The sequence below is a fragment of the Aotus nancymaae genome, unplaced genomic scaffold (genome assembly GCF_030222135.1).
Source record: "Aotus nancymaae isolate 86718 unplaced genomic scaffold, 86718_ANA_hifiasm-v0.15.2.pri h1tg000062l, whole genome shotgun sequence".
Classification (NCBI taxonomy): Eukaryota; Metazoa; Chordata; class Mammalia; order Primates; family Aotidae; genus Aotus; species Aotus nancymaae.
In genome coordinates, this window is record NW_026988476.1 from 24,847,453 (window position 1) to 24,872,438 (window position 24,986).

The 24,986-nt window shown below is 39.7% G+C and overlaps 1 protein-coding gene and 1 non-coding gene across 3 annotated transcripts in view; one reads left to right on the forward strand and one right to left on the reverse strand.

Annotated features, from left to right (window-relative positions):
• The first annotated feature begins 1,483 nt into the window (after positions 1–1,483).
• On the forward strand, positions 1,484–1,595 carry LOC135270443 (U6 spliceosomal RNA). The gene has a single exon (XR_010338623.1). It is a non-coding gene; the product is annotated as a U6 spliceosomal RNA (small nuclear RNA).
• An 11,616-nt stretch (positions 1,596–13,211) lies between these two features.
• The window catches only part of GCH1 (GTP cyclohydrolase 1), a 50,657-nt gene continuing 38,882 nt past the window's right edge, over positions 13,212–24,986 (reverse strand). Inside the window, exons 4-6 of one of the 2 annotated variants that reach the window (XM_012451011.2) lie at positions 18,265–18,296; positions 16,630–16,714; positions 13,212–15,334 (exon numbers count right to left, since the gene is read on the reverse strand). In XM_012451011.2, the coding sequence (XP_012306434.1) occupies positions 15,208–15,334; positions 16,630–16,714; positions 18,265–18,296 (244 nt within the window). In that variant the 3' untranslated portion in view covers positions 13,212–15,207. Of the gene's footprint in view, positions 15,335–16,629; positions 16,715–18,264; positions 18,297–18,334; positions 22,847–24,986 lie in introns of those variants that run through there. The other variant, XM_064365881.1, reaches the window with a different exon arrangement.

Consider the following 24,986-nt stretch of genomic DNA (forward strand, 5'->3'; position numbering starts at 1 on the left):
GTTTGCCAGCCGCGATCTGGAGTACCAAACACCTGTGAACAACAGAAAAATAAGGACATAAAATGCAGGCCAAATAGGGTTAGTGAGAGCAGTGATTCCTTTATTTCATCCAAGAATTCACATATAGTCACGTGCCACATAAGGATGTTTTGGTCAGCGGTGGACTGTATATATGACAGTGGTCTCATAGGGCCCCATACCCTATTTGTAGTATACCTTTTCTACGTTTTAATAAAAGTTTAAATACACTAACACTTACCACTGTATCACAGTTGCCTACATTATTCAGTGCAGGTTTGCAGCCTAGGAACAATAGTCCACACTGTACAGCTTAGGTGTGTAGTAAGCTATACCATCTAGGTTTGTGGAAGTACAATCTATCATGTTCACAAAAAGATGGACTCGATCAACGATGCATTTCGCAGAAGGAATCCCTGTCGTTAAGCAACACCTGACGGTACTTCACTTTATCCTTTTCTCACAAAACATCACTTTAGTTGCAACTGTCAAGGATATTTCAAATAATCATTACAGACATCCTACTTACCCTTATTCTCTTGGCTCCATATGTGTAGATATATATTTTTTCACCTTTAACAAAGTAAATACAGGAACCTAATTTAAAAAAATCAAATAGTGACAAACAGAAGGCTTATAATCTAAGCAAGAGTTATTTGTCTTTCTCCCTCCCACCTCCTCACTTAAAGAGACAATCACTTATAAGTCTCTTTGCTATTTCTTTGGTAGTTACTTGACTAAAAATTGTGCTTAAATTGTTCCTTCTTGATTGATGAATTTCTATGTTATCTAGGCTGTGTTATGACAGATGAAGATTTAACTCATACTCCTTCCTCCCAAGATACAGGCTATCTCACAATTTTTAGTTAACTCAGTAATCAGTATCTACACTATGATTATGCAAACACCTCTCACCACAGAGGCAAATGATAGCTCGTGGCTGCCTTTTTTTTTGTTTTGAGAGACAGGGTTTCATTCCTGGGCTCAAGCGATCCTCCTGCCTCAGCTTTTCAAAGTGCCATGGTTATCTTTCTAACTTACACCCCTTATTGTTTTGTTCCATGTATGTGAAAGCTTTAGAAGGGGAATGCTGTCCTGGTACCATAGGAAGTTCTAGGTCTCCAAAATAACGATCTTCCCCAAACTCAGTACATTACCAGAGCAATTACACATTTAGAAAACAGATTATGTAGCACAGATATTGCTTTAAAAATAAAAGTTCAGAATTATAGGAACATGAGTCTGAACTTTCCTTCCAAGTCATAATGCCTCAGTGGGGCTTTTACAGAAGGCAGAGGCTGGGATTTTTGCTTCCACTCCTAGGGTAAAGAGTAAAAAGAAAAGGGTGAGGCAGGCACTTCTGCATCCCTCACTTTGTCTGTTTACACAACACCTAATCAAGAACAAATTCCCCCAAACCTCCCTTCTCCAGTCTCTAAAAGTAAGAGAGTAAAGAATGCCGTGAGTGCTCGCTTCAGCAGCACATATAATAAAATTGGAATGATACAGAGAAGATTAGATTAGCATGGCCCCTGCTCAAGGATGACACGTAAATTCTTGAAGCATTCCGTGGAAAAAAAAAAAAAAAAAAAAAAAAGGAACGCCATGACTCCCAGTCCACACATATCCCTAGATGAGATGCTAACTAATGCTTTGAAGGATTCTCAACAAGAAGCAATCAATTGCTCCTGCCTAACCTCAGAACTTTGCTTAGTGTGAGCCCAAGAGACAAAAGTGAACAGTGGATCAGAATCTGATCTACCTAAGTTGGGGGCAGTGGTCCATGCCTGTAGTCCCAGCTAACGGGGAGGCTGAGGTGGGAGGATTGCTTGAGTTCAGGGTTCAAGATGAGCCTGGTCAGCATAGCAAGATCCTATCTCTAAAAAAAAAAAAAAAAAAAAAAGAATCCAATCTACTCTTAGTGGATTCTAAAAATGTATTTCTTTGTTTATTTTTATAATTTCAACTTCCATTTTAGATTCAGGATGTACACATGCAGGTTTGTTACATGGATATATTGTGTGATGCTGAGGTTTGGGGTATGATTGATCCTGTCACCCAGGCACTGAGCATAGTACCTGTCGTTAGTTTTTCATCATTAGAAGTTGAAATTATACAAATAAAGAAACTTTGTCCCCCTTAGTCATCTCCAGTGTCTACTGTTGCCATCTTTATATCCACGAGTATCCAGTTTAGCTCCCACTTATAAGTGAGAACACAAAGTATTTGGTTTTCTGTTCCTGTGTTAATTCTCTTAAGAGAATGGCCTCCAGCTGCACTCATGTTGCTGCAAAGGACATGATTTCATTCTTTTTTATGGCTGTGTAGTATTCCATGGTGTCTATGTGCCACATTTTCTTTATCCAGTCCACCAGTGATGTGCACCTAGGTTGATTCCATGTCTTTGCTATCGTGAATAGTACTGTGGTGAACATATGACTGCATGTGTCTTTTTGGTAGAGTGATTTATTTTCTCTTGGATATATACCAGTAATGGGATAGCTGAATTGAATTAACTCTGTTTTAAGTTTTCTAAGAAATCTCCAAACCGCTTTCCACAGTGGCTGAACCAATTTACATTCCCACCAGCAGTGTTATAAGCGTTCCTTTTCTTCACAGCCTAGCCAGCATCTGTTGTTTTTTTTTGACTTTTTAATAATAGCCATTCTGACTAGTGTGACATGGTATCTCACCGTGGTTTTGATTTGCATTTTTCTGATGATGAGTAACGAGGAGTGTTTTTTAACGTTTGTTGGCTGCTTGTATGTCATCTTTTGAGCAGTTTCTGTTCATGTCCTTCACGCATTTTTAATGAGGTTATTTGTTTTTTGCTTGTTCAATTGTTTACGTTCCTTATAGAATCTGGATATTAGACCTTTGCTCAATGCAGAGTTTGCAGATATTTTCTTCCATCCTATAGGTTGTCTGTTTACTCTGTTGATAGTTTTTTTGCTGTGCAGAAGCTCTTTAATTAGCTCCTACTTGTCCATTTTTGTTTTTGTTGCAATTGCTTTTGAGGACTTAGTCATAAATTCTTTTCCAAGGCTGATGTCCAGAATGGGGTTTTCTAGGTTTTCTTCTAGGATTCTTATTGTTTGAGGTCTTACATAGAAATCTTTAATACATCTCGAACTAATTTTTATATATGGTGAAAGATAAGGGTCAGGTTTCATTCTTCTATTTATGGTTAGACAGCTATCCCAGCACAATTTATTGTACAGCGAGTCTTTTCCTTGTTGCTTATTTTTGTTGACTTTGTCAAAGATCAGATGGCTATAGGTGTGCAGATTTATTTCTAGGTTCTCTCTTCTGTTCCATTGGTCTATGTGCCTGTTTTTTGTTTTGTTTTGTTTGAGACAAGGTCTCACTCCCGTTGCCTAGGCTGGAGTGCAGTGGTGTGATCACAGTTCACTGCAGCCTTGACTTCCCAGGCTCAGATGATTCTCCCACCTCAGCTTCCTGAGTAGCTGGGATCACAGGTGTGCACCACCACACCCAGCCAACTTTTTGGATTTTTCATAGTGACAGGGTTTTGCCATGTTGCCCAGGCTGGTCTCTAACTCCTGGGCTCAAGTGATCTGCCTGCCTCAACCTCCCAAAGTGCTGGGATTACAGGCATGAGCCACCGCACCTGGCTATATGACTGTTTTTGTACTGTACCATGCTGTTTTGGCTACTGTAATCTTATAACATAGTTTGAAGTCAGGTAATGCCTCTGCTCTTGTTCTTTTTGCTTAGGATTGCTTTGGCTATTTGGACTCTTTTTTGGTTCCATATGAATTTTAGCATAGTTTTCTTTTTTTCTAGTTCTGTGGAAAAAAATGACATTAGCAGCTTGATAAGAATAGTGTTGACTCTATAGATCACTTTGGGCAGTATGGCCATTTTAACAATATTAATTCTTCTGAACCACACGCATGGGATGTTTTTCCATTTGTTTGTGTCGTCTATGATTTCTTTCATCAGTGTTTTGCAGTTCTCCTTGTAGAAATCTTTTATCTCCCTGGTTAGATGCATTCCTAGGTATTTTATTTTTTGTGGCTGTTGTAAATAGGATTCCATTCTTGATTTGGCTCTCAGCTTGAACATTATTGGTGTACAGAAATGCTACCAATTTGTGTTCATTGATTTGGTATCCTGAAACTTTACTGAAGTCATTTATCAGTTCCAGGAGCCTTTTAGTGGAGTCCTTATGGTTTTCTAGGTATAGAGTAATATTGTCAGTGAAGAGATAAATTGACTTCTTCCTTTCCTATCTGAATGTTTTTTATTTCTTTCTCCCGCCTGATTGCTCCAGCTAGGACTTCCAGGACCCTAAAAATTGCAATCAAAACTTCATGTGATCATTTTACATACTTTGGGTTTAAAGCTAAGAAACAAGAGCTTTCTTATGACACACAGTGCTGCAATGAATAACCCTGTGCACAAATGTCACCTTCACATATACATATACAAATGCATCTAGAGGATAAACTCCCCAAAGCAGGATTATTAGGGCAAAGGATATAGGCATTTATTGTTGTTTTAAATAGTAAATATATATACAGGGTCTTTCATAATCTGATCTTCTTTGTTTATACTCTCTATGATTTCTAGATCTGAAATGTGCACAGCAACATGGCTAAAATTAAATTGCATCTTCCATGCATCCTGTGTGTTAACTTTTCCAGGCAAAATGAGAACTGACTTATCATGAACTGTATTTATGACTGAAGTATCTCCCACACTATATTTGCCTGAGGACAGAGCCTTCTAATTCCACCTGTCATCTATCAATCTACCCCCACACTGTTTCTATCCGCTCTATTCCAGGTTCATCCTCCAAACTGCTGTTTATAATCGCCTCAACTAAAACTTCAGCAATGCTCTACCTTTAGCAGAAATGATGGCTTATAATGAAAAGCAGATCCACAGTGACTTCACTTTAGACCAAGAATAATTCCGACCCCACAAAGGGAGCCAGCCTGCATGCCAGGGTGACGTGGGTTACCCGGACCAGTGCCAAGCAGAAGGAATATGCTCATTTCTCAGAAAGAGATATTGAGAGGGCCCCTTCTCTCAAGAGATCACCTCTACCCGAGGAAAATAAAATTATTGTTCATTGAACTGTACTTAGAAAACGTAAGTATCCTTTGAGTTAGATAAGATCCTTTTTAGAAATAACTTTATCAAAATCTTCCAGTCTGCTCTTAGCCAGAAAACCCTACTAAGCAAAATATAATTGCCTCAACCCCATGAGTAGTGTTTCTGAAAGTTAGTACCAGCTTTGTTAAAGATAGAAGGCTGTATGTTTATTGCATTTGGCAGCATCTGTGATTTGATTTTTACTGAAAACAATGTTTTGAAGTATTGGACAAGCAGAGAAATTAAAGAAACGTCTGCCTCATTTCTTCTAGGAGACTATTTGCAATACACTTTGAGGCCAAATTTGATAATACATGTATTAAAAGACTTTAATAGAAAGCTAGACAGTGAAAATATTGGCCACCTAGTAATATATTCTTAAAATGATACTCAATGCTGGCAGGGTAGTATGAATTAGTTACATCTTGCCAGAAAGAAATTTGGACTATGTATTGAGAGTCTTTTTGGCTGAGTGCAGTGGCTCATGCCTGTAATCTCAGCACTCTGGGAGGCCAGGCAGGTGGATCACTTAAGGCCAGGAATTTGAGACCAGCCTGGCCAACATGGTGAAACCCAATCTCAACTAAAAATACAAAAATTATCCAAGTGTGATGGTGCATGCCTGTAATCCCAGCTACTCAGGGAGGCTGAGGCACAAGAATCGCTGGACCTCAGGAAGTGAAGGTTGCAGTGAGCCAAGATCATACCACTGCACTCCAGCCTGGGTGACAAAGGGAGAATCTGTCTCAAAAAAAAAAAAAAAAAAGTCTTTTTAAAATGTGAAGGGGCTGAGGGTGAGTGGTGCGGTTATTGTAAGGCAATGTGATAGATCCTGCGGAACTGTCAGCATCTTGACTGTGGTGGGGGATACACGGACCTGCACAGATGATACCGCTGTAGAGCACTTATCACACTTACAAATGAGTACAAGCAAAACTGGACAAATCAGAATGAGATTAGTGTATTACATCAATGTCAATATCCTGGCTGTGATAGTACACCATCATTTGACTAAATGTTAGCCCTGGAGGAAACCCAGCAAAGTACAGAAGTGAACTCTGTGTAGTCTTTCTTACAACTGTACATAAATCTACAATTATCTCAATAAAACTTTCAGTGTAAAACTGTGAATCTGCCAAGATAAGTGAGGTGCAAAGTTACCCCTAGGTAAGAGAAACAAATAATTTGTGTGCTACAAAATTTTAGGTATAAGACAGTTACAATATGAGGACAGTTGAACGTGGCAGGGCCAGGACCGGAGATAGTAAATAGCCCACCTGAGTCTGTCCATTGTTAGAGGAGGGGAAGATAGAAAGGCAGGTGACTTTTTTGTCCCAATAAATCTATACCTAAAAGCCCTTCCTTTGGAACTAGAGATGTCCACTGTAGTGTAATTTATAATAAGGAAAAACTGGAAACAATGTAACAGGTCATCACTATGAAAATACATGTGACCATGGAATATCATGTAGCCATTTAAACAAAGATACAAAATAAGGGAGGGAATGATTATGTGGACTTTAGAGTATCCAAAGTATTACAGATAGTTACACAGAATAAGAAGGGGCAAATGTTGGAAGAACACACATCAAAGTGAACTCTAGGAAGAAATGTGAGACAATCTGGGAAAAGGTCAATGCAGAATATGATATGATATCAAGTAATGATTGTAACTTTGGGGGGATGTGATAACATGTAGAGATTTTATTTAAATCCTTACCCCTCATCCACTAGTGATATATACTAAAATAAATATAGATTAAATGATAGGCTGTCTGGATGGATTTACTTTAAATATTCCAGAAGCATCCAGATATTATTTGCACAATTTCAAAAGCAAGTAAAATAAGGTCAGGTACAGTGGCTCATGCCTGTAATCCCAGCACTTTGGGAGGTCGAGGCAGGTGGACTGCCTGAGCTCAGGAGTTCAAGACCAGCCTGGCCAATATGGAGAAACCCCATCTATACTAACAGTACAAAAATTAGCCAGGCGTGGTGGTGGGTGCCAATTACAATCCCAGGTACTCAGGAGGCTGAGGCAGGAGAATTGCTTGAACCTGGGAGGCAGAGGTTGCAGAGATGGCACACTGCACTCCAGCCTGGGCAACAAAAGCGAAACTCTGTCTCAAAAACAAAAACAAAAAGCAAGTAAAATAAAACAAATGTTAACAATAGTTATTTCTTGAACTATGCAATTGGGTAACTGGTCTTTTTCTTTATAGTGCACTGTTTTCTAAGGTTTTTTTCTTTCCTTTCTTTTTTTTTTTTTTTTTTTTTGAGACGGAGTCTTGCTCTGTTGCCCAGGCTGGAGTGCAGTGGCTCAATCTCAGTTCACTGCAACCTCCACCTCCCAGGTTCAAGCAATTCTCCTGCTTCAGCCTCCTGAGTAGCTGGGACTACAGGTGCCTGCCACCATGCCTGGATAATTTTTGTATTTTTAGTACTGACAGGGTTTCACCATGTTGGCCAGCTTCTCGAGCTTCTGACCTCAGGTGATCTGCCTGCCTCAGCCTCCCAAAGTGCTGGGATTATAGGTGTAAGCCACTGTGCCCAGCCATTTTCTAAGTTTTATATGATTAACAAGTATAAAAAAAAAAGATGGAGGAGGAAAAATAAAAAAGGAGATGGAGGAGGAAAAAGGTAGGATATGTTTAGAGATATCAGACCAGAGAAGTAAGTTATTTATACACAGCAAGTTGCAGCGCTGATTATATTAATCTGGAGACAGTCCCTTTTAAGGGACAATTTACCTTTAGACTTATCAACTGAGTGGTTGCAGATGCCCTTAACCATGGACGGTAGAAACGATTGCTCGCAGAGTGATCCACACAGCTGTTCTCCTGCCCAAATTGCCTGGGAAGGAGGTACTTGCTTTCCGATGGGTTCCATGGGTCTGAATTTTTGTATCTTAGCTTAGTCATTCTTAACTGAGAGGGCCCACCAGAATAACCAAGAGCAATTTTTTTTCAAACTATAATTACAAATACTGAATAGTTCCCCACAGGGTACAGAAACATTGTCAAAAAGTTCCCTAGGTGATCTGGATAGGCACATGTGGCCAGTAATCCCTCATTTAAATAAACATGTGTATGTATGCCTGTGTGTGTAAATAAACGCGTGTGTGTGCGTGTGTAAATCTGCCTTAAATATCTGGGGAAGTATCTGTAAGAAAGTGGTAAAGTGGTCGCTTTGGGGAAAAGACCTGGGGGGCTGGGGATGGAAAGGGAGACTTTTCACTGCATATACTTTTGTGCTTTTCAAATTTTATGCAAGTGCATATGTTACCCATTCAGATAACATGAAAGCAAATGAAAAACACAAATTTTAAAAGAATCTCTGCTTGAAACACTCAGCTTGCCAGAATCCACCTTTCTTTTGCTAGGGTGGTCAAAGTTCTATAAAGAGGACACTTTTTTTTCTGTTGCAGGTGATTTTACCACACACACAAAAAAAAATTCAGAGAAAGCATCTAATGACTTTGAAAGAACACCAGAAATAAACATAATGGATTTTACATTCTGATAGTTACACAAATTCCTCACCAGTTTAGAGTCACATCTTCACCATTAGGAAGTACATAAAGTCAGCCTACATCCAGGAGGCAAAGATTTTCATTCTGCAATAAAAAGTAAAGAATCTCATTAAATGTATCTGATGATAGCAGTTGCCTGGCTTACTCGAGAGCAGAGGTGAAGGTAAACATTTCCTTAAATATTCTTTTGCGACGTTTGAATTTCGTGCTAACCACAGAATTACCAGTTTTAATTTTTTTTTTTTTAATTTGAGCATTTAAGACATGTGACTAGATGGAACTACAAGGTAATCAGCTCACTCCTATAATTACTCCCAGCAGCACCTATGAGTTCAAAGGGCAAAGGTAATAGTATCCATCTTCAAATATGTGGGGCACAGAGTGACACAAGGCACCTGCAAAAGATTAACCAGTTGCAATGGGGAGCCAGAGGTAACCTAGAGGGCTGGGCCCACTGGTTAACAGAAAGGTCAATAGAAGCAGAGTCCAGGCAGCAGCATCAGTTCTTTACCCAGTTGGGTGATGCACGTCATTTGACCCTCCCTGACACCCAACTCACTTACAAAATGGAACTATTCAGTTAGCTGGGCATGGTGGAATGCACCTATAGTCCCAGCTACTTGGGGGGCTGAGGCACGAGGATCGCTTGAGCCAGGGAGGTAGAGGTTGCAGTGAGCCAAGATCGTGCCACTGCACTCCAGCCTGAGCAACAAGAGAGCGAGATCCTGTCTCAAAAAAAAAAAAAAGGAAAGAAAGAAAGAAAGAAAAGGAAGGAAGGAAGAAAGGAAGGAAGGAAGAAAATATATATTATATTCTTCCTTATATCAACTCTTGCAGATTCAGTGTTGGGTACACACACACATATTAAATCTGGATTTGTTTTCCATCCCCCAAAAAACTAAAATGCAGGAAACAAATTATGAGTTCTCAGAACTCAGGGTGTCATGTTGATTTTAATGTTCTGCTTTGTGTGTGTTCCAGATAAAAGGACAATGAGAATTTGTTGTTGGCTTGTCTATACTTCAGGTGCATGTGACACCTTTTGTTCATAATTATTTTTTAAATATATTAAATTTATATAAAAATTCTGTTAAGATATTCAAGTATTGACTCCCTCAACCTCTTTATTAAGAGGTGATTCTGACACTGTTAAGCATGAGAAGATCAGCTAAGATTTGGATAAGACTTCAAAAACTCCTTGACCACATCCAAATCAACTTTCAGAAATACTCAGAAATGAGACTTGAGGCTAGAAATTCTGCTCTGACATTGTCTTAGTCTGGGCACAGTGGCTCAGCACTTTTGAGCTGAGTGTAATCTCAGCACATTGGGAGGCCAAGGTAGGCGGATCACTTGAGGTCAGGAATTCGAGACCAGCCTGGTCAACACGGTGAAACCCCGTCTCTACTAAAAATACAAAAATTAGTTGGGCATGGTGGAGGGTGCCTTTAATCCTAGTTACTCTGGAGACTGAGACAGGAGAAACACTTGAACCCAGGAGGTGAGGTTGCAGTGAGCCAAGAAGATCACACCACTGCACTCCAGCCTGGGCAACAGAGCAAGACTCCGTCTCCAAAAAAAAAGAGATTAGTTAAAGGTAGAAAGATTAAAGGTACAAACTGAAACAGTCAGGGTGCTTCCTCTCTCTGTCTGGACTTGTTCAAACTGCAAATGGAAATTCCTTTAAAATTTTCCAAATTGAGAGGAGGGGAAGTCACTGTGTGGGTCCACGTAAGACTCTCCTCTATCTGGATGCAGATGTCCAAGGCTGTTCTTCCCAAGCACTCAGGAACACAGTTGAGGCCAGCAGCAGTGAAGCCAAAGAGAGACAGAGACCAAAACCCACCTCCAGCTAAAAATGGTTGAGCAGCTGCTAGGAGACCAATGATCAGATGACCAATATGGACCAATAATTCTGTGGTCCCTGCTAGAACCAGAATGGTTTTAAACTGATTTTTATTTACTAGGTTTTTAAAATTTAGTTTATCACCCTTGGTTTTAGAAGTAAAACGTCCTTTCAAAGCGAAAAATTTCCATACAGAGATTTATCAGTCTAGATAGAATGACTAAAAATTATCACTACACATATAATGGGAAACTCCACACAAAAAAATAGAAAAAAAAAAATCTCATTTATTTGTTCAGTACATTTTTGAATGTAAAAGGATCCAGAAAAAGGAGGGAGAATCAAAAATCCACATTCTAAAATCAGGAGAAAATCAACAGCCTAAGAGGAAGTTGTTATTCCACATGCCCAGGCATTGCATCACAGGCTCCCTCAACACAGCCTTCCAGTGCTCACCAGCAGGCAAACCACGTTTCTCTGGCAGCACCGTCGGTTCCAGAGTGAAAGGATTTCTCAAAAGGTCAGAGTTGTGGACATACTGCTCAAAACAAACAGGAGAATGTAGAAATAAGAGGAAACATGGATAGATGCATTAGGGCTGTGTAATGCAGGTGCCAGGAGTTATCCTACCAGGACCTACAAGCAAGCCATAGCTGGACTGCTAGGGGGAGAATAAAAGGAGCTGCTTAAGTGCAAGATGCGGTGTCTTCCCTCCCCACCCATGTCGGCCAGAGCTAGGCATTCTTAGGATGTCATGAAAATGTAACTGATGAAGTCAGGGTTGAGGGAAACCCAAACACTCCTACTGCCCAATCCAGTGGAATTCCCTATGGGTAGGCCCTCAAAGGGATACCAATTACTGTGAGATTCATTGTTTTGACTTCTGTAATAACCTTTCCTCCTTAACCAAAATCTTGGCAGCCAAGGAATCCACCAACCTGAAGCCAAAGAAGGCATGTTTCAAAACAGAAGCCTTGCCCAAAAAAGACACACTCAGAAAAACCGCGATGAACTCTATTCTGTACCTGGGAAATTGCTCTAAGTTACAAAACTTACTTTGTAACAAAAGTTACTTACAAAAGTTACAAGGAGAGCTATGTTCAAGTTAAAAGTCAGACGTAACCAGACCAACCTGGGCTGCCAAGGAGTAGGGGTTTAGGGACGTGGAGAAGTGTTGCAGCAAACAGAACCCTTTATTCCCTGCCTAGCTGGAATTTGACCGCATTTGGACAGACAGACATTCCAACAACCAGACAGTTCCTGGAATAAACACGGGGCTTCTCCAAAACAAGTGGCCAGATAAATTTTAAGGAAAACAGAGGAGGGAGTGGGAAGGGAACCTGTAAGATTCTTAAGAGACTTAAATCAACCTGTTGCAATGTGTGGATCTCATTTATACCTTGATTCAAATAAACTACTAAAAAATTACGATAGGGGAAAATCTAGATATTTGATATTGAAGAACTAATTTTTGGTGTGATAATGGACGGTATTTGGTCATATATTTATTTACCTGATTCCACTTTATTTAGACAATCTGAAATATTTATGGATGAAATGATGCCTGGGATTTGCTTTGAAATAATCTGGTCAGATAGGTAGAGGAAACAAGATGGCCATGAGTTGAGACTTCTTGAAGCTGGGTGATTAGTACATGGGGGTCCATATGCTCATCTCTCTATTGATGTGTATATTTTATTTTCTGTAACAAAAATTAAAATAAAAAGAAGGCAAGGGCCTCTGGGAGGGTGAGCAGTCAGGTACTCACATTTCCCCTTAAACGCATCTCTTGAGACTTCCTCTTCTCTCCATCAGAGTGAAGGCCCATGCCCGTCATGGTGAATTCAGGTGCTCTGTTTTGACAGAAAGCCTTCTTGAAAACCTTTCATGTCTGCAACTGCTCTTCTACTAAGTGAAAAGAAACTTGGCCAATCAATCTGCAGTGACAAAACTCAGGAGCAGCAACTCGGGCTTAGCTGAGCAGCTCATTGTTTTACTGACACCTCTGAGTGGTGGTTCTAGGAATGTTTTAAGCCAGTAAGCATTCCTACTTTGATAAAGTTTGCTACCCAACAGTCTACAGGGTCTGTCAAGAATCAACAGGCTCCAGTACTTGGACACGCTGGCCACTGATGAGGGCAGGGGCCTCTGCCTATGGGGAGCACAAAATGAGGAGCAGACCACTAGCAAGAGGGAAACCAGGTTGCTGGGGATGGGACAGAAGAGTAGCTGCAAAACCGTTTGCACTAACTGTAAGTTTTGCCCTGGGCAAGCTCTTCTTAGGAGAGGGAAGGAAACCCTCTTCCACTCCCTGCCCCAGCCTGCTCTTCCTTTCTCCAGCAGCTCCCATGTAGGAAACAGTGTCAGTTCTCAGGAGGCTGAAGTTACTTCCTGAGGATTAGGACAACAGGGACATGAGGGCCACTCAGATTCCTGACTCTTATCCCAGACCTCCCCCTCCCATTACTGTCAAGACAGTGAGGACGGTAATACTTCAACCAAATACCAATGAGAAACTGTCAGAACCTGGGGTTACTTTGTACTATATTTGAGATTAGTATTTGAATACTTTGGTGGCTGGGAGAAGCCCTTGTGATGTCTTTGCTGAAACAGAATACAGCCAAAATAATCAAGTTTTTTTATATATAATATTTATACTGGTGGTTGAAAAAGAAATGACTTTCACAAGAACAAAGTTACAATAGTTTAATAATTTAAATAGGACCAACTTCAGGAACATACATACACATACATAAAATTAAACAATTTAATTTTAAACAGTGTATTTAAATACATCAAATTCTTAAAAATCCCCCAAATGGACTCGAGATCATGGATATGAAAAGGTAATTTTGAAGTACTAGAGACCAGAGTAAAACAGACAACGACATTACTTTGCATTTACTAATAAGACAACAGCCTGTGGATACATTAGACCTTTCTAAGAACACTTCTAGGAATTGTTAGAACAAATAGTCATTAAAAAGGAATACAAATGAGCTCATAAAGATAAATGTATAGCTAACAATTTCTTTGGTCCTCCAAGTCACACTTGTTTTTACTTTAAAATACCAAACATGCGTTGAGTGCTTAGAATTCTACCTATAAATATCTAAATAATAAGCAGGCTAATGTTTATACCTGGTTAGATTTCAAAAGGAACTCAAGCCAACCATCACTGTACTTAAACTCCAGAAAGAAAAAACTAGGAAACAGAATTAGAGAGGAATGGAAAAAACAAAAACAAAAACAAAAAAAACACCTCTGCCATCTTGCCCCATCAAAACCTAAATGGCATCAAAGTGGCAGAGATGGGACTAAAGTTAAAGGAAGCATCAAAGTTAATTATTTTTAGGGTAATGGGATGAATTTGAAGAACACTATGTCAACCACATAATAGACTTCATAGAATAATTGTATTTTGTTTCTATGGAGGAGTTGGGGTTTTGTTTAATTTGGCCCACACTGCCCCAATGGAGGAAACTTTAAGATAATCATTAATAAGGCAACAGCTTCCAGAATTAAAATGCCTATACCACCTATATGGAGTTACAATGAAGACGAGACCCATGCAGACCAAAAAGGAAACCGGGACCAGAAGCTTCCAGTGCATTTTCACAGACACCAATGATAAGCTTTGGTTAGAACACTGGACACAGCTCCTATCTTCCACCATCAGTTCATTCTGCGTTCTTTCATGTGCATGGAAGCTACGGTTCTGCAGACCTGAAAATGATGGGCACCCTCAAACGTTTCTGGAGATACTTAGAAAAATATCTTATAAGATTTAAAGAAAAACAATTTGAGGCATCTACATGGAACATACAAAGTAAACTCCCAATAAACCTGTAAAGTTAAAACGAAGATGACTAGTTATTTTCAGTGTGAATACTAAGTCTTATAAAATAATGGCTTTTTTTTAAAAAGGCAAAAGCATCTACACTCTAAATGATATTCTCATCAAGGCACAGAGAGTTAAATGTCTAAATCCCTGTATGTTGACATGAGAATATATTCGTAAACAACATCAGGAACTAATTCCCTGTTCTTGAGTTTAAAAACAATAGAAGGTAGAAATGTGCCTTTTTAACTCACAGTAAAATAAAAAACATAGACATTCCACCACTTTCCCTTGGTAACTAACATTACATCTGCTAAAACTGTATTTTTAAATGTCACTGGTGGTTTAATAAACATGACCAAAGTGGAGTCTGTTGAACTTGAATTCACAGAACAATATTGCACACTGTACATAAATATTTCAGCACTTTCAGCACTACAGTATTTTTATTGGAGGAGGGAAAAAAAAACAGTATACTGGGCACAGTTTCCTCCCATTCCCAATGCTCCTATGCTTATGAGTCAAATTACTACACTATTTGAACAAAATACACAAATTCTTCTCTTTTCCCAGGTCCCTCTGATTATCTGGCAGTGGTTCTGTGCAGGTACTTACACTATTGGCAGTTCACTTTAATATTGCCACAAAAAGGTGGCAAGAAGAAAGTAGAGGGCTCAACCCTTTATTATATTTATTTGACTTTCTAGAAATAATTTTAAATATAATTAGTGACAAGGAATAAAGTTCACATCTGTAACAACTGAAAATGGAATGTACAAACAAGACCAGACAGACAGACAATGCTACTGGCAGTACAATCGGCAACCCATACACACACGCTGAAGCTCAGCTCCTAATGAGAGTCAGGAACTCTTCCCGAGTCTTTGGATCCTCCCGGAACACCCCCAACATCGTGCTGGTCACAGTTTTGCTGTTCATTTTCTGTACACCTCGCATTACCATACACATGTGTCTACAAAATAAGGCAACACAGCTTGTTTAAAGGAGTAGACAGCTGCTGGTTCGGTTTTTAAAAGCAGGCCTAAAGATTAATCTCGGTTCACAGTTACCAAGTATATCAAAATATCCCTTCTTGGACAAACGTTATAACTATTAGGTTCATGCAAAATTAACTGTGGTTCTTGCCATTGAAATTAATGGCAAAAACTGCAATTACCTTTGCAGCAACCTAAACTTTCTTTTTCTGAAGTTGTCTTGCAACTTTTATTCTTATCAGTAGTTGAATCCTTAAAGCATCCAAAAAAAGGAAAAATTGAATTTTCTTATCGGGTGAAAACAATATAAAAGGTCTACAGAGATATTTAACTTCTAAATCAAAAGAAAGTTAGAATTCTCACTTGCTCTGCCTTGAGGACCAAGACAGCACTATGCTAGCCTAGGGGTTCAGATAAATGCTCAAGCACACTGGTATCGCCAGGCAGAATCCAGATAGTGATGACCAGGGACCAACCTGGTGACATTAGGTACCAGACATGGAACACAGTTCACACATGTCACAAAACACATAAAAACTTTGTCCACACAATGGCTGCAATTCTCTTAACTAATCCTAACCTAAAGAAGTGTCTTCAACTGCCCTTCGTACCAATTCTTGGTTCTATTTATTAAATGTGTAATAAAATATTAGAAAAACTCAGCTTGGAGCAACAGAGAGCTAAAGAAGAAATCCAGAGAAGATATAAAAATGGCTATTGAGGCTGGGCACGGTGGCTCACACCTGTAATCTCAGTATCTGGGGAGGCTAAGGCAGGCAAATCATTTGAGATTAGGAGTTTGAGACCAGCCTGGCCAACATGGTGAAATCCCATCTCTATTAAAAATACAAAATTAGCTGGGCGTGGTGGCACATGCCAGTAATCCCAGCTACTTGGGAGGCTGAGGCAGGAGAATCACTTCAACCCAGGGGGCAGAGGTTGCAGTGAGCCAAGATCATACCACTGCACTCCAGCCTGGGTAACAGAGCAAGATCCTGTCTTGAACATTTTTAAAAATGGCTATTGGCTGTACAAATCTCTATACCTGTGCTTATAACTCCCTATGTCTCCATAAACCCCATCCTACCCTCGAAAAAATACTCCCACACAGTAAATGAAAGTGGTAAAACAGCTTTAGGCTTAGGGATAAAATCTACAGTTAACATGTCAGTTGTGTGGCATCACCTGGTGCTAGAAAATGTGAGCAGCACTAAGCTGCAAGATCATTTCTGGTGCACCATTATGATGTTACTAAAGGCAGATGCAGACTTACGTGGCTTCAACCACTACCCCGACTCCAGCAGGCCGCAAGGCTTCTGTGATTGCTACAGCAATTTGTTTCGTAAGGCGCTCCTGAACTGCGGATGTGACAAGGAGCTCAGTTTGAGAGTATAACACAAACAGCTGGAAGCTTTTTCTGTCTCTAGAACATTTGAAATTTTAAAAAGTAGACTTCTGTGAGATTTAAGAGCCAAGACACACAAGCTTTTACCAATCTGCTTTGTCTGTTGACTAGGCCACAGGGAGGCCTAGATTCAACTCCCTCACCTGAAGTATAAGGCTAAAGAGATTTAGGAACCCCCTGAAGCCCTCCGGCATCACTGGGGGAAGGAATTAGAATCACAACTATTTCATACCTGTGCAGTAAGACCAACACAGTACTGGTTACCAAGCACCTCCATGAAGGTAAAGTAGTACAGTAAATAAACAGCTTGCAGCAGGGTTAACAAAGGGGCTGCATCTGATTATTTAGTTGTACTTAGAGCAGTGTTGAAAACAAACAATTTAACATAAATAATATAGTTCCTGTCCTGAATAAAATGACTTGGCTTTTAATTCATACAAGAGTGTTCATTGCAGTACTGCATCTCCTTGAAAACTGATGAAACCCTCAATGTCTCTCAGAATGAGTACAGGTTACATCAAGACATGGCATATACAGTAGAATTCTAAGCAGCCACCAAAATGAATGAGATAGTTACATGGATATGGTAAAGATGTTTAAGATTTGTTAAATGAAAAAAAGCAGGAAAAAAAGGCCAATTATGTATAAAATGAGCACATTTTTGTTTAAACATAATCCAAATAAAATGATTTGAAAATGTAGGTATATGCATGAAAATGTGAAGGAATGTACAAATACAACAATGATTTCTTTTGGAGGCTTGAAATTTTATATTCCTATGAGGTTTTGTAGTTTTTTGTTTTTTTTTTTGAGACAGAGTTTCGCTTTTGCTACCCAGGCTGGAGTGCAATGGCACGATCTCGGCTCACCGCAATCTCTGCCTCCTGGGTTCAAGCAATTCTCCCACCTCAGCCTCCTGAGTAGCTGGGACTACAGGCGTGCGCCACCATGCCCAGCTAATTTTTGTATTTTTAGTAGAGATGGGGTTTCACCATGTTGACCAGGATGGTCTCAATCTCTTGACCTCATGATCCACCCACCTCGGCCTCCCAAAGTGCTGGGATTATAGGCATAAGCCACCGCACCCAGCCGGGGTTTTGTAGTTTTATAAGTCATCCTTACTGTATTTGTAATAGAACAAAAAATGCTTTTTGTGTAGGAAAAATATTTTCTGTAGCCAGGCGCAGTGGCTCATGCCTGTAATCCCAGCACTTTGGGAGGCCAAGGTGGGTGGATCACCTGAGGTCGGAAGTTCAAGACCAACCTGACCAACATGGTGAAATCCTGTCTCTACTAAAAATACAAAAATTAGCCAGGCGTGGTGGTGCAAGCTTGTAATCCCAACTACTTGGGAGTGGGAGGAAGGAGAATCGCTTGAACCCAGGAGGCAGACGCTGCAGTGAGCCAAGACTGCACCACTGCACTCCAGCCTGGGTGGCAGAGCAAGACTCTGTCTCAAAAAGAAAAAAATGTTTTCTGTAAATAAAGATTTTTAAAACTTACCTTGTAGTCTTCTACTATAGATTTCCACAATCCTAGAAAAGAAAGAATTGTTTTAGTTAATCATAATCATTTGAAGTAAAATTGATAAGGCTTCCTCATAGGACAAAAATGATGCTGTTGAAGCGACAGTGGGGTGCAGGAGGGGATAAAGCTTATGGGACGATGACAGAAGGATACAAGGACCACAGGGAGATGTAGTCTAAAGAAGATGTGATGGTTAATACTGAGTGTCAACTTGATTGGATTGAAGGATGCAAAGTATTGATCCTAGGTGCGTCTGTGAGGATGTCATCAAAGGAGATTAACATTTGAGTCAGTGGGCTGGGGGACGCAGACCCACCCTTAATCTGGTGGGTGCAATCTAATCAGCTGTCAGCAAATATAAAACAGGCAGAAATACATGAAAAGGCAAGACTGGCCTAGCCTCCCAGCCTACATCTTTCTCCCATGCTGGACACTTCCTGCCCTCAAACATCGGACTCCAAGTTCTTCGGTTTTGAAACTCAGCACCTGAAGTTCTACTCCAGAAAAAGACATTACCAACTTTAAAATCAATGGCATCTCCTGCCTATATAACTAATCATGGGGAAAACTATCAAAGTAGCATATACAGAAATTTGATCTAATTTTCATTGCAGTGCTGCAATGAACACCCTTGTATGAATTAAAAGCCAAGTCATTTTATTCAGGACAAGAACTATATTATTTAAGTTAACTGTTGGTTTTCAACATTGCTCTAAGTACAACTCAATAATCAGATGCAGCCCCTTTGTTAACCCTGTTGCAAGAGTCTAAGAGAAGTAGAATTTCTTTAGTTTTGAAACTTTCCTTGCTCTTCGAGCTTACAGACAGCCTATTGTGGGACCCTGTGAGATCATGTAAGTTAATAATTAATAAACTCATATAATAGGATATATATATCCTATTAGTTTTGTCCCTCTGGGGAACCCTAATACAGGAGATCACCAACCACTACAGAGTGGTGCTTCCTGATGTCCCCAGAAAGAGAATTAATGAGTCTCCAAGTGTGACGTTCACTTAGGAGAAACAGAGATGAGTAACAAAATTTTAAAGCGCCAAATCATCAATTTTAGATCATGTCTCAAGTGTTCTGATTAATCATATGTTTTATCAGAGCTTAAAATTCAAGTTAAAAATAAAAAGTCTGTTTGTTAATTAATAGCACACCATGGTCAACTACTATAGCAACTAAACCTATCAGGGTAATCAGATTAGAACTGATTAGACTTCTTCAGAGAGCTCTTCATAAGATAGGTTTATATAAACACTTAATATGATTAACTCCCAAGAAATAAAAGCCTCCTGATCTTAGCTCATGGCACAATCTGTCAAGTGATGAATTTTCCCCTTTGAACATCTTTCATTCTATTTATGAAATATAAAGATGGCCAGGTGACTTACCCACTTGAAGATGACTATTCATGCTGAGCACCTTTTAATTCATGGCCTTTTGGTCATGAATTAAGACTCAATTTATGGTTCACCTCCCTATGAGGCATTTCATGACTCTTCTCACTCAACTACGATTCTCAGAACTGATGACTTACTCCTTTATACCCATTATAGCCAAAAAAGTCAGTAACAGGTCCGCCACCCTGTTTACCACTCAGCCCAGAGTTCCCTTAAGGCAGGAGCCATCCTAGCTCTCCTTTGTGCCCCCAGCAGTAGGCATACAATATTGAAGGAATATATTAATAACTATATTCTATTTGTATTTTGAACAAAACCTGAGAAGAAAATGGGTTTTAATTTCCTAGATAGGAGGTATGTCATATTTCTTACTAGGTCAAATCTCTGTATATGTTACTACTGATAGTTTTTCCGGTGATAGTTTTATATAGTGCCACTGCTTTTGAAGTTGGTAATGTCTTCCTTCTCAAATTCACCATTTCTTTTTCTGGAGTAGAACTAAAGGTGCCACACTTGACAACAATGGTAACACTGGGCACCCATGTTTTGCCCTCACTTCAAAAGGAATGCCTCTAGGATTTCACTACCACCCACAGTGCCTGCCTTCTTCTGGCAGACAGCTGCTCTCATGCCAGGAGGAACATTCATGCAGATTTTTACTGAGTGCCTACTATGTATGTGATTATGTGGTGAACATGCTCCCTGTGTTCTGAGAGCTTATAATTTCTAAATCCTAGTTTATTAATTTTCTTTTTCAAGCAAGGAGATGTGAAACCTGACACATCTTTTCAGCATTTCATGTTGCTTCCCTAGATTTAAAAAAAAAAAAAAAAAAATCTTTATTTTGCTGTCATTCATGAAAGATAATTTGTTGAGACGTATTTTTTGAGAAAGGAATTCTAGTTTGACACTGATATTTATCTGCCCTTCAGTATTGTTGTTGACAAACCAATTCAGTGTAATTGCTGTTGCCTTGTAGGTAATCGATATCTTTTTCTGTGGCTACTTTTATATAAGTTTATAAGTATACTCTGCAACTTACTATATTTTATCCACGTGGGGATTTAATTTGACTTATTTGGAATTTATTAGGCTTTCTGAAGACTGATATTTTGCATGTGTTCTGGAAACTTTTTTAGCCATTAGCTTCTCTAACACTGTATCTAGCACACTGCCTCTGTCACCTCCAGGAATTTCAATTAAGGGCCTATTATACCCTCCCAGTCTTGCATGTTTCTTAAATTTTCATTCATATTTTCCACCTGTCTTTGTGTTGTATTCAGCACAATTTCTTCAGACCTTTCTTCCCATTCACTGCATTTCATCTATGCCTAATCTATTTAATGAGTATATTGGACTTCAGTTTCATTTTTAAATTTCTAAAAGTTATCTTTCACCCTCTTCCCAATCTGCCTGGCTAATTCTACAAGTTTCTTATTCCTTTGTCAATATTTTTTTTTTTTTTTTTTTGAGACTGGGTCTTGCTCTGTCACCCAGGCTGGAGTACAGTGGTGTGATCTCAACTCACTGCAACCTCCTGGGTTCAAGCAATTCTCTGCCTTAGCCTCCTAAGTACCTGAGATTACAGGTGTCCACCACTACACCCAGCTAGTTTTTGTATTTTTAAAAGTAGAGACAGGGTTTCACCATGTTAGCCAGGTTGGTCTTGAATTTCTGACCTTGTGATCCACTCATCTTGGACTCCAAAAGTGTTGGGATTACAGGCGTGAGCCACTGTGCCTGGCCTCCTTTGTCAATTTTTTATATGCATAATTAAGTCCTTTTTTTTTTCTCCTGAGACAAAGTCTCGCTCTTGTCACCCAGGCTAGAGTGCAGTGGCACAATCTCACCTCACTGGAACCTCTGCCTCCTGGGTTCATGCAATTCTCCTGACTCAGCCTCCAAAGTAGCTGGGATTACAGGTGCCCACCACCACACCCACCACCAAAATTAGCCAAGCTAATTTTTGTATTTTTAACAGAGATGGAGTTTCATCATGTTGGCCAGGCTGGTCTCAAACTACTGATCTCAGGTGATCTGCCTGTCTCAGCCTCCCAAAGTGCTGAGATTACAGGCGTGAGCCACCATGCCTGACCTATTTTTTAATATATAGTAAGTCCTTGCTTAAAGTTGACAGGTTCTTGGAATCTGTGACTTTACTAAAACACTGGTAACAGTCGGGCACAAGGACTCAAGCCTGTAATCCCAACACTTTAGGAGGCCGAAACGAGGGGACCACGAGGTCAGGAGATCAACACCATGCTGGCTAACATGGTGAAACCCCGTCTTTCTAAAAATACAAAAAATTAGCTGGGTATGGTGGTATGCACCTGTAGTCCCGGCTACTTGGGAGGTTGAGGCAGGAAAATCACTTGAACCTGGCAGGCGGAGGTTGCAGTGAGCCAAGATCGCACCAGGGCACTAAAGCATGGGCGACAGAGTAGACTTTGTCTCAAAAAAACCTAAAAAACTGACAACGAAACCAATTTTACCCTAGGCTAACTGATATAATAATGAGTTAAGCTCCTACAGCATATTTCTGGTCACAAAAACATCAACAAACTTCTAAATAACACCAAAACATTGAAATAAATCTGAGTAATACATACATTAAAGTAAGATTAACTGAAAGAAGATAATGATTTTTCCAGTTATTCCAGTTCAGGGTCTGAAGTGGCTGGAGCTTTTCCCAGCAGTTCAGGGTACAAGGCAGGAACTGACCCTGGACAGGACACCATCCCATCACGGCACATATATCCACCCACACTCACTCAGACCGGGACCATATAGATGCGCCAAATCACCTAACATCTGGAGCACCTGGAGAAAACCTGCAGTTGTGGAAGAAAACATGCAAACTCCACACAGACAGCGGGTCCCAGCTAGGAATTTTTCTCAATCATAATGAAATGACATTGAATGAAATATCATTCCATGACTGCTATATGCCACTTTGCCTAAAGTCATTTCACTTCAACTTGCAGTCTCCAAGAACCCATTGATGACGTAAAGTGAGGACTTACCGTACTTGTTTTATATCCTATATCTGATAACTGTAGTATCTGCCCTCTTCCAATTGTGCTCATCTGACTTGACTCATGGTGGCTTATTTATGCTCCTTGGAACTTCATCTTTGGGTATCCTTTGAAGCCTGGATAAAAGTGCATCAGAGAACATGCACTTGTTTCTACTAGCTGTTTGCAAGGCGACCTCTATGGGATAGACTGATTGATTGATCAATTGACTGACAGAGTTTTTGCTCTTGTTGCCCAGACTGGAGTGCAGTGGCACAATTCAGCTCACTGCAACCTCTGCCTCCCAGGTTCAAGTGATTTTCCTGCCTCAGCCTCCCAAGTAGCTGGGACTACAGGCATATGCCATCATGCCCAGCTAAGTTTTGTATTTTTAGTAGAGATGGGTTTTCCCCAAGCTGGTCAGGCTGGTCTCAAACGCCTGATCTCAGATGATCCACCCACCTTGGCTCCCAAAGTGCTGGGATTATAGGCGTTAGCCACTGCACCCAGCCTTATGGGGTCGTTTGAAACTAAATTACTGCATTTGATTTTTTGAAGGCCACACAGGTAGTACTGACTCTGACCCCAAACTTTATGACTGTGTCTATGAGTTCTTTTTTCTTTTTCCTGCTCTTCGTAGAATAATGCTAATAGGTAAGTAAGTATCTTCCTTGATTTGGAATGGGAATAGGGAGGACAGAATCCAGATTTTGGCTTTAGTGTTAATTCCAGTGGATTCTCACTAGAATTGCCTCATGCTTCCCCCAAAGTGTAAAATGTACCTATGCATTATATCTTGATATGCTGTGTCAGGAGGGATATTATTACAATCTAATTCATCAAACTCAGCATCAGTAGTTGTCAATTTTAATCTAAATCATTCTTATATTCTTGGACTAAACATCCCTGGGCCATGTTGAAAACAGTACTTTTATACTGGCCTGACATTTTAAAATTCTTACAACTACATTCATCAGTGAGATTCGCCTATCATTTTTTTAATGCTAGGCTTATCAGCCTTTGTTATCAGGAATAGGCAGTTTCATCAAATTAATTGACACTTCACAGGTTTTTCTATGCTTTTGAATTATTTATACACATGCACAATTAGTGGTTACTTGAAAGCTTGAAAGAATACTTATAAAACTGACTGGGTCCAGGCCCTTTCCTCCAAAACATTAATCTGACCTTTTTGAATGTTTATTAACGTATGCAGGTTTTCAAACTCTTGGTCCATTCCTTTCTCGAGCCATCTTTCTAAAACACTTATTCATCAAGATGTAAAGATTTTTAAAGCATATTTTTAGTTACATATCCTCTCATTCCTAAATATCAGACTCACCAGCAACCTATGATACAAGATTTTCAACTTTTAGATTTGTGATTTCTATTCTTTGGGGTTTTTCTAAATTATTCTAAATAAGAAGTTTAAATTTTATCTGAAAAGCTGTGGGGAGCTACCAAAGGAGCAGCATGATTCAATCCACACTTCAGAAAGAACATCCCAGCAGCTCATGAGGGCAGACTGAAGAACCCTTAGAGATGAGAGGCAAGGAGGAAGCTGGAGCTTAACATTCCCTCCAGGAAGAAGATAAGAAACGCCCAGCAAAGCGAGGCAGCAGGGAAGGCAGGAAGGAAGGAAGTGGGGGTGCTGCGCCTGCCAGGCAGTGAGCACACACAGCAGTGGAGGGGTTCTGTCTCATTCCTCACCCCAAAATACATTCCAGATGGAGCAAAGATTTAAATGTAATAATGTGGCCATACAAGTACCAAAAAAAAAAAAAGTTTGTAACTACAGAAAAGTTATAAACTTCTTTATGGATATATAATACTATAAAGCAAAATCAAAAGGCAGATGACAATCTGGGAAGCATCGTCTGTAGCAACTGACCTGACTACTTTCGCATTCAGAGCCTGTGCAAACCAAGAATAAAAAGACAAGCAACTCAATGGAAAAATTAACACTGGAGCTAAGAACAGGATGTTTCTGAATAAATTCAACCTCGCTCTATTAAGGAAATGCAAATTGAAATAGGTATCATTTTTTACTTATCAGTTTGGCAAAGATTTAAAATGATGAAAATTGGTATTGGCAAAAGTGTGGAGAAACATACACCACCCTTATCTATGTATCTATTTATTAGAGTATAAACTGGCATGGTCTCTTTGGAGAGCAATGATAATAAAATTTCAGCTTTACCCATCAAGTTCCATACTAGTAATTTATACTTCAGATAGATTCAAAGCACGCAAAGATAATATATTAAAATGTGTTTA